The 10,000-nt window shown below is 36.5% G+C and overlaps 2 protein-coding genes and 1 pseudogene across 2 annotated transcripts in view; 1 reads left to right on the top strand and 2 right to left on the bottom strand.

Annotated features, from left to right (window-relative positions):
• Nucleotides 1–10,000, bottom strand: part of bnc2 (basonuclin 2) — a 414,953-nt gene that overhangs the window by 43,026 nt on the left and 361,927 nt on the right. The window lies entirely within an intron of this gene.
• The window catches only part of LOC109048290, a 334,436-nt pseudogene that overhangs the window by 249,407 nt on the left and 75,029 nt on the right, over nucleotides 1–10,000 (bottom strand).
• The window catches only part of LOC109079545 (DENN domain-containing protein 4B-like), a 25,146-nt gene that overhangs the window by 4,913 nt on the left and 10,233 nt on the right, over nucleotides 1–10,000 (top strand). Inside the window, exons 6-16 of the mRNA XM_042716304.1 lie at nucleotides 1,348–1,523; nucleotides 1,824–1,924; nucleotides 2,014–2,229; nucleotides 3,459–3,604; nucleotides 3,688–3,821; nucleotides 6,612–6,726; nucleotides 6,994–7,200; nucleotides 7,345–7,473; nucleotides 8,185–8,329; nucleotides 8,409–8,552; nucleotides 8,955–9,150. Of these exons, the coding sequence (XP_042572238.1) occupies nucleotides 1,348–1,523; nucleotides 1,824–1,924; nucleotides 2,014–2,229; nucleotides 3,459–3,604; nucleotides 3,688–3,821; nucleotides 6,612–6,726; nucleotides 6,994–7,200; nucleotides 7,345–7,473; nucleotides 8,185–8,329; nucleotides 8,409–8,552; nucleotides 8,955–9,150 (1,709 nt within the window). The remainder of the gene's footprint in view (nucleotides 1–1,347; nucleotides 1,524–1,823; nucleotides 1,925–2,013; nucleotides 2,230–3,458; nucleotides 3,605–3,687; nucleotides 3,822–6,611; nucleotides 6,727–6,993; nucleotides 7,201–7,344; nucleotides 7,474–8,184; nucleotides 8,330–8,408; nucleotides 8,553–8,954; nucleotides 9,151–10,000) is intronic.

Genomic DNA, 10,000 nt, shown 5'->3' with positions numbered 1-10,000 from the left:
AGTTTAAGGAGGAAATGTCATTTTCAGGTCTATGCTCAAAAAGTGGAACCCACAGTTAACAGGTTAATCAATACATTCCCTGTCTGGTGGTTTACTTTATCTTCCCAACCTGGCAACCATCCACACACTCTCTCTACATCACAGACAAAGCGCTGATGATCTGAAAGCTGTAAGCTGGAGTTATGTTATATATTTCCTCTGGTGCTTCAGCTGTAAAGCTGCTGTTCTATCTACTGAAACTTAGACGCTCCACAGGATAAAATCATTTTGTGATTCTAGAAGTTTAAAGAGCTGAATGTTCTTGCTCTTTGTGACCTGGTGGATCATCATGATTACTGAATTATGATTTTTAACATATAATAAAATAACTTGTTCAGCAATGTGAAGGTTTAAGAAAAATCACAGTTTTTTTAAATAAATGAAACCAATCAATATTAAACTAATAATTAATTAACAATCAAATATTAACAAGAATTAAGATCAAATTACATTTACATTTTTAAAAAAAAATCATTATTTTTTGTTTTAATCCATATGATCATGATTACTAGATAAGAATTTTGAATATATATATATATATACTTTTTTTTTTTACAATAAGCAAATTAATAAGAAGCTTCCATGAATTTGTAATATTTTGTGTATTTTGGTATTCTTGGTATTTTAGGTCTAGAAATCACATTTTTTAAAATGTCAACAAAAAAAAAAACTTAAGATTCTTAAAAAACATAATTGCTTAAAAACTAAATTAAAATTTAACTACAAAAAAATCTAAATTAAATAAAATAAGAATTTATTCAATTTACGTTTTGATTTTGTTTTAAACTTTTGTTTTATTTTAAATGATTTGAATTCATCTTGAGGCTCCGGGTTCAGAATCACTGATCTAACAGAGAAATAAAATCAGTCACTTCACTGATGATCTGAAAACATCGACACACACGTGTTTATTAATCTCTGCTGAGATATTCTGTTTCTTTCACGTCAGACCACTCCAGATGATGTTTTCTTCATTTCTGCTTGTATGAAAGTGCAGTAATTCTGATGAAGTTACACTGCAAAAAATGCTTTTCTTACTTCGATTTTTTTGTCTTGTTTCCAGACAAGATATCTAAAAACATTCTTAAATCAAATCAAAAAATCACTTCATTTTGACTTGTTTTTTCTGAAAAATCTTGTCTAGAAAATCCTTCTTGATTTAGGATTTTTTAGATATCTTGTCTGGAAACTTGACAAAAAATCGAAGTAAGAAAAGCATCTTTGCAGTGTAGAGATTTCTCATGCGTCCCTGAGCACCAGAGTGAGTTCGTCAGTTCCGGTGTGACTTCCTGTCGTCTCCTGTGTCAGATGTCGTTTCCTCTGCGCTGGCCCTGTCCGTATATCCCGCTCTGTCCGCTGCGGATGGCAGATGTGCTGTGCGCTCCCATGCCCTTCATCGTGGGCGTCCACTCCAGCTACTTCGAGCTGTACGACCCGCCGACCGACGTGGTGTGTGTGGATCTGGACACCAACACCATCTTCCAGTGAGTCTTCCTGTTCACAGCTGCTCACACACACATTCTGAAAGACACTCAAACAGAAGCACACACTAACTCTCAGACTTAGACTCAGTTTACAATTCCACAAACACAACACACAGTTTAATATTACGGCATTATATGCACATGTTTGTTTTTGAGATGTGTTTGTGATATTTTGAACGCAGTGCTTCATTTTGCATGAGATGTGAAGCATTTTGCACATCATAGTATATATTATTATATATCTTATCACTGTGTTGGTATACATATAGTATATACTGTATTTTTGATTTGTGTCTCCAGGTCTGAAGATAAGAAGCCTCTGTCCTGGAGGTCTCTGCCGAGGAAACATGGGAAGATCCTGCTGAACTCTCTGTCCAACCTGCACAAAACTCTGGAGAAGAGTGAGTGCGCATCACACACACACACACACACACACACACTCTGACTGATGATGTCACTTCCTGTCCTCACACGTCTCTCTGTGGCTCAGTCTATACTCCGGGTCAGGAGGAGGCCACGCTGGAGTTCCTGCTGACGGACTACGATCTGATCTACGGCCGTCAGAAGCAGCTGGAGCTGGAGATCCAGGAGGCCTTCCTGCGCTTCATGAGCTGTTTGCTGAGAGGATACCGATCCTTCCTGCTGCCCATCACACAAGCGCCCTCCGACCGCACCACGGACTGCAGCTCGCTCTTCCACCTGCAGGGTGCGCTGACAGAGAAACCTACTTCATTTCAGCTAGTTTAACTTTAACTTAACTGAGAGCCATGGAAGTGTGTTCCACCACTGAATAAACTATAAAAACATTCATTCTGAGGGGAAGAAAGACTAGCAACTTTATTTCTCAGAATTGGACTTTAAATCTAGCAGTTGTGAGTTTATATCTCACAGTTCTGAGAAAAGAAGTCGAAATTGTGAGAAAAAAGCCGGAATTGCAGGACAGTTTTTTATTCTTCATTTGCAGAAACGGCCTCCATGACAACTAAAACTAAATAGCTAAAAAAGAATAAAAACTATATAGACATAAAAGAACTAATAAAAAGGACAAAACAATAAAATTATTAAAACTTTAACTAAAATTAGAAAGAAAAATATATATAAATATAAAAATAAAAACTAATTCAAAATAATAGTGACAACTATCAATCAAAAGACTATAAATATTGTAATTCCAGAAGGTTCAGGGACTGAATTATGATCTTTTTGACCAAGCTGATCACCAGGTTGATCATAATTACTGGATTAGGATTTTGAAAATATTTTTTACTTAAGAAAATTAATCAGAAACATCTAATATAAAAAAAAAAAATTAGTACAGTTTTTTTTTAAAATAAGATTTTTTCAAATTATAAATTACATTATGCATTAGTATACATTATTAAATTAAATTATTCAAACTACATCAGCTAATGCACTTATAAAGATAACAAAGCTGTCAAATGTCAGAAGTTTTGCATTTAATGGCAAAATGTATTCAAAATGAATCATTTCTCTTCTACAAAGGAGTGGAAGAATATGTTAAAATACATTATTTAGTACATAAACACAAGTTTATTAAAAAAGCTTGTGTGTGTGTGTTCAGCTGCAGTAAGAGCAGAATCATCTGCTCATGATTATGTTTTCTTCTGTCTCTGGATCATAATTCTGTGCTTGAAATCATTAAATAATCTCACGCGTGTGAAAACAGATGGATGTGCTGTGGCTCAGATTCAGACAGGAATCATGTGTGTGTGTGTGTGTGTGTGTGTGTTTCTGGTGTTTAGGGCGAAAACAAGACTAACTCACACACCAGTGATTCTCAAAACCTCAAATGATACCAAATGCATCATATTTAGTGACAGAGCCAAACAGACACTCTCTCCGGCAGCAGCAGGCTGTGATTAGTCAGAAACACTGAGCAGATGAGGTTGATGGTTTTCTCTCGGTGTTTCTCAGGCTTCCTGAAGTCTCGAGACCGAACGCAGCAGAAGTTTTACACGCAGCTCACGAGGACGCAGATGTTCACGCAGTTCATCGAGGAGTGTTCGTTCGTCAGCGACCGTCACGGCTGCCTCGAGTTCTTCGACGAGTGTGTGCAGAAGGTCAGACGCTCACCTGCAGTCACCTGACCGCAGCGGCCAATCAGATCGCTCCTGTAACACCTGTGTGTGTGTGTGTGTGTCAGGTGGACGTGGAGAAGCCGGAGGACGTACGTCTGATCGACCGTGACGAGTGTCACAGCGGGGAACATACGGTGTTCATCATGCCTCCGGAGGAGCCGCAGGAAGCTGACGGCTCCGAGTGTCCCGCACACTACAGGTGTTTATCATGAGATCATTATCATCATCAGTGATGATCGTCCATCATAAACGCTCTCAGACCTCTGATGTTACCTCCCTTCTCAGCTGACGTCACTGAGGTTAACCAGTATTACCAATATTAATTGTAACCAGTGTTGTATTGGTTAATATTAAGCAGTTATTGTTTGAGGTTACTGTAGGTGAAATCCAAAGACAAACTTTTCCTTGACAAAAAACCAACAGGAGTTTTCCACTGGATTTCCTTTTGGATTATTAAGACTAAAATAAACAATTAAAAAAAAAAAAATCAAATAATTAATTAAATAATAAAAAATGTCAAGTTAAAATAATTGAAAAAAACTATTAAAATCACTTACTAAAAGTAATTCATTCATGAAGATGTAAAATTAAAATAATTAAAAATAAATAAATAAATAAATAAATAATTAAATCATAAAATGCAAAAATGAAATAAATAATAAAAAAATGATCTGAAAACACTTACTAAAATGAATGAATTTAATCATAAACATATAAAACTAAGATAAATAGTTTAAATTTATTAAATCAGTTAGTTTTATTAGTTATTTAATTAGTTTAAAATAATTAAATCAAAGAATGTAAAATTAAGATAAATTACATTTTGAAGTACATTAAAGTAGAAAAGATTTTAAATTGTAATTATATATTTCACAATATTACTGTTTTTATTTTTTTGTATCAAATAAATACAGCCTTGGCAAGGAGAAGAGGTGTGTGTGCGTGTGTGTGTGTGTGTGTGTGTGTGTGTGTGTGTGTGTGTGTGTGTGTGTGAACTACCAGTTAAAGATTTGAAGAAAAAAAAGATATAGGTATATACAGTATATTGGTGCTGGAGAGACGTCAAGTACAAACGGGGCACATGATGCTGGAAAAGAAAGAGGAAGTGATGGAATTATTTATATAGCACAATTAAATACAATTTACATTGTCCAATGTGCTTTACAATATTTAAAAAAAATGATAAACTAACAACAATAAAACCACAGTACAAATATAGATTTGAATAAAATATCATAAAATAAAATAAAAATAAGTGCTTCACCAATTTGATAATGAAATACAATGGAATGGTGCATCAGCATGTGTTGAAAGCCTTATCAAACAAAAACGTTTTTAACTTGGATTTAAAAACAAATAACGATGAGGCCACTCTAATTGAAATGGGCAAGTGATTCCATAATCTAGGGGCAACTACAGAGAAGGCACGGTCCCCCCTACACTTCAGTTTTGACTTCAGGATTGGCAGGAGTCTCTGATTTGATGACCGGAGTGATCTAGATGGATGATGCTCAGTCAATAGAGCAGACAAGTAAGGTGGAGCCAGACCATTTAAAGATTTGTAAACAAAAAGTAGTTTAAACTCTATAATGCACTGGTAACCAGTGTAAAGAACGTAAAATTGGCGTGATATGATTCCATTTTTTTGCACCCGTCAAAAGTCTAGCGGCCGCATTTTGTACTAATTGTAATCGCGACATTGCTGCATGACTAATCCCAACATAGAGAGAATTGCAGTTATCTAGCCTTGAAGAAATGAATACATGTATTACTTTTTCGAAATTTTTAAAAGAAAGAAAAGTCTTTACTTTTGATAATAGTCTTAGCTGAAAAAAGCAGGATTTCACGACTAAATTTATTTGCCTCTCAAATTTCAAAGTTTCATCAAATACTACACCCAAATTTCTCACCCACGGCTTCACACAAGAAGACAGACCACCCAAATTTACTTTAGGAATGGTAGAGAAGTTTGACGGTCCAAATAAAATAATTTTCGTTTTGCTTTCATTAAAATTCAGAAAGTTTGAAGACAACCAAGTCTTTACTTCATTCAAACAGGCCATAAGAGTTTCCAGATTATCTGACGAGCGTTTTAAGGGCAGATAAATTTGAGTGTCATCAGCGTAAAAATGGAATGACAGCCCGTGTTATCTAATAATAGAACCTAGTGGAAGCATGTATAAAGAAAAAAGAATGGGGGCCAAAATCGACCCTTGAGGTACCCCACACGATAACACAGCCTTACTAGAGGAATATTCTCCAATCCTCACTGAGAAGCTTCTGTTTGTAAAATAAGATATAAACCAGTCCAGTGCACTGCCAGTAATGCCTGCACACTGTTCCAATCAGGCAGTAAGTACAGAGTGATCTACTGTATCAAATGCAGCAGTTAAATCTAAAAGCACAAGAACTGCATAGTGGCCAGAGTCACAGGTTATTAGTATGTCATCAAAAACCTTCAGCAATGTAGTCTCTGTCGAATGGTGTTTTTCTAAACCCAGATTGAAAAGTTTCAAAAATCGCATTATCAGTTAGGAAGCTTTGTAACTATTTTCTCCAAAATTTGAGTCATAAATGAAAAATTGGAGATTGGTCTTAAATTGGCTAACACTGTGGAAGACAGGCTAGACAGGACTATAACACACTTGTGAGTTTTTCATGTTGTAGAATAAATCTTGACCTCGTTTCAGATATTAACATCCCCAGTGAGCTCATGAGGAGGGAAACAGAAGTACAGAAATACCCGTTTCTGGGTTTTTTCACTCTATAGTAGTGCACACCTCATGATTCTCTCAAAATACATTGCAGAAGAACACTGAGTGGATGTATTTTTAATTATACCATGCTTAATTATAACCATGACATCAGACAGAAACACAGATCACTTCCTCTTCAACATAAACCAAGTTGACAGGGGGTTTTTGGTTCTTAAGCTATTTTTGTTAACTAAACACTTGTTTTGTGTCTCTGTGTGTGTGTGTGTGTGCAGCTACGACACGTTCCCGGTCCTCCAGTCGGATCTGTTCGATCGGCGGCAGGATCAGCTGCAGACTCCTGCTAAAGGAAGTGCCCCCAGTAGCCCCGCCCCCCGCCGCACCAAACAGGTATGACGTCAGAGATGATCTTACTACAGGGAGATGAGAGGGTCTGTATGACTTACTACTGTCCTTCTGCACTGACACACTGTTTCCTGTTTAATACTGTAAAGCTGCTTTGACACAGTCTGTACTGTTAAAAGCACTGTAGAAATAAAGGTGAGCCGTTACGATTTTTCGGCTAATGGTTGCAGGCTTGCCTTCTAGTGGCTTTGACAACGGTCAGGTCAGGGGTCAGAGGTCAGCCGGCTGATGATGTCTGCTGTGTGTGTGCAGGAGATAAAGCTGGCACAGAAGAAGGCGCAGAAGTACTCGACGGTGCCGGAGATGTGGTCCAAATGTCTGCTGGGTCACTGCTACGGACTCTGGTTCATCTGCTTACCAACATTCGTCAGAGCAGAGAGCAATAAAGTCCGAGCGCTGCACGCCGCATACGAGGTGCTCAAACACATGGAGACACGCAAGGTGGTGCTGCCGGACGAGGTCAGAGACACACACACACAGATTTTGAATCGATCTGTATTGTATAATGCACTAGTGATATGATGTAGATGCAGTAAGTGTGTCGTAGTGTGTCCCACTCCTGATGTGTATGTGTGTGTGTGTGTGTGTGTGTGTGTGTCACAGGTGTGTTACCGTATCCTCATGCAGCTGTGTGGTCAGTACGGTCAGCCGGTTCTCGCGGTCAGAGTTCTGCTGGAGATGAAGCGGGCGGGAATCACACCCAACACCATCACATACGGATACTACAATAAAGTGACGCACTTCATATTAATGAGATCACACAGGGCTTCCCAAACTGGGCTTCACGAGCTGATGAAAAGCTGATAATTCACTAAATTATAAAAATATAAGATGCAAAAGCAATCAAATAATTAATTATAAATATGTAAAATTAAATTATGTAAATAATTTGAAAAGAAAAATTCTCAAGAACATTTACTAAAAATTAAACAAAAATCTAAAATTTAAATAAATACAAAAAATTCAATAATTACTGAAATTAAAATCTAAAATTATGATAAAATAATTATAAGTGAAAAACAATCAAAAAACATTACACTATTTTTCATATAATACAAATGTAATATTAAAATAATTTAATAAAAAACAAAAAATGTACTAAAATTAATTAAATCATAAAAAGTCAAATTAAAATACATAATTTAAAAAACAATACTAGAATTAATTAAATCATAAAATGTAAAATTAAGATAAATGTTTTTAAAATCAAATCAAAGTAAAACACTTACTAAAAAGATGACGGTTATGTTTAGCTGCATGTCATGTGAGCATTAATCAAGAGAACATGAACATGTGAATGTGTTGTTAAATTACTGAAACTTGAACTCAAAATCTTACTTAAGCTCAGAGAGGTTCGGCTGATGAAAGTTTGGGAATCCCTGATATAACGTACAGATCAATGTCTTCTCCTTACTCGTGTGTGTTTTATTCTGCCATCTGTAGGCGGTGCTAGAGAGCAAATGGCCATCCACCAATCAGGGAGGGCGTCTTCGCTGGGCGAAGCTTCGTAACGTGGTATTGGCCGTGGCTCATTTCAGGCAGCCAATCAAACAGCAGCAGAGGAGCGCCTCATTCAGCAGCCGTGCAGGTCAGAGAGGCCCCGCCTCCAGCACGTGATTGACAGCCGACAGCAGCGTCACATTCTCACATCCTGCTCCTGTTTTCAGAAGATGCGCTGTCCAAGCCCCGCGCCTACTCGGCTCTGATTCGTCAGTCCAGCTGGAGCGGGTTGAGTGAAAGCTCGAGCCACGAATCACTGACGAGTCTCCCCAAGAGCAACAGTCTGAGCAGCGTTCAGGCATCAGGAAGCAGTGAGTTACTGATAACTAGGGCTGTAACGGCTGAAAATCGATTCAAATATGTAGTGATTCAAATTGGTTGAGATGCATGTCTGAGGGGAACTGTCTTTGAAAAATTTTACGTGGGAATTTTCTTTTCCTCTTGCTTCTGAATGATGCATATTAAAGCAATAACCAAGGAAACACTGTATCACTGCTGTTCATAAGTGCAGCACTGCTTTGTTTACAGCGGTAACCACGGAAACACTGTATCAATGCAGTTCATAAGTGCAGCGCTGCTTTGTTTACAGCGGTAACCAAGGAGACACTGTGTCATTGCTGATCATAAGTTGTTACAGTGGTAACATGATGCATAAATCTCAATTTAAAAATAATTGACCCTTATGACTGGTTTTGTCTTTGTTTGTTTATCAGAGCTGAAGTTGTCAATGAAAGCAGCTGCGCAGACGGCCGCAGCCTCACGCAAGCCTCCCGCCAGCCGCCGAGACACGCTGAGTCCTCCAGCACCTGTTCTTGTGCGCCGCAGCGACGTCTGCCTGTCCACCTTCTACAGAGACTGCGCAGAGAACGCAGACGCAGACTGCAGGTGTCAGCCGGAGAGGGACAGCAGGTACACAGACATAAAAACAAGCATAAATGAGTAAAAAAAAATCAAGATATTTCCCCTTCAACAACTGTCTGATTAGAATAAAAAAATAATTATTATTATCATAAACTAATTTAATCATAAATGTGTGGAATTAAAATAAAAATTAAAAATTCATTCATTATATTTTGTTCTATTTAATTTTCAACAAATTAATTTAATCATTAAAATGTAGCATCAAAATAATCAAAACTATTTTTTGCATTTTATTTAATTTTTATTTAATTTTAACAACTTTATTAAATCATAAAAATGTAAAATTTTAAATAATTTAGTTTTATTTTCTAGTTAATTTTTAACAAATTAAATCATAAAAATGTCAAATTAAAATGATTTTTTAATATTATATTTTTTAATCAATTTTAACAAATTTATAAAATCAGTGAAATGTAAAATTGAAATATATTATTTAGAAATAAAAAACAAGATAAAACATTGTTTATTAAAACCTGTTTAATAGTGTGTTACTGCTCTTAAACAGTAACTAATCTCATCATTACTCTTCATGGAAAGCAGCTTGAGCAAAGGATGCGCAAAAATACTGATTTACAAAGGTGGGTACCTTCACTGTAATTAGCTCTAATTAGACTGATTTATTGTGATGTCCATTAGACTCTCAGCCAGGATTCCAGGCCCTCGAGATTACTTAAAATCAGTTACAATAATATAAAACAAGCTGTAAAATAAGTTTAAACAAATAAAAATCAAGATATTTCTTATTTTAATTCCCCCCATCCCCCCCATAAATATACATAAATGCAATTGCATTAATTGCAAATTTGATTAAATGCAAATTAATTGCAACTGATGAAGC

The sequence above is a fragment of the Cyprinus carpio genome, chromosome B1 (assembly GCF_018340385.1).
Source record: "Cyprinus carpio isolate SPL01 chromosome B1, ASM1834038v1, whole genome shotgun sequence".
Taxonomy (NCBI): Eukaryota; Metazoa; Chordata; class Actinopteri; order Cypriniformes; family Cyprinidae; genus Cyprinus; species Cyprinus carpio.
Note: the sequence above shows the minus strand (reverse complement) of the source record. Positions and strands in the feature narration are given on the sequence as shown.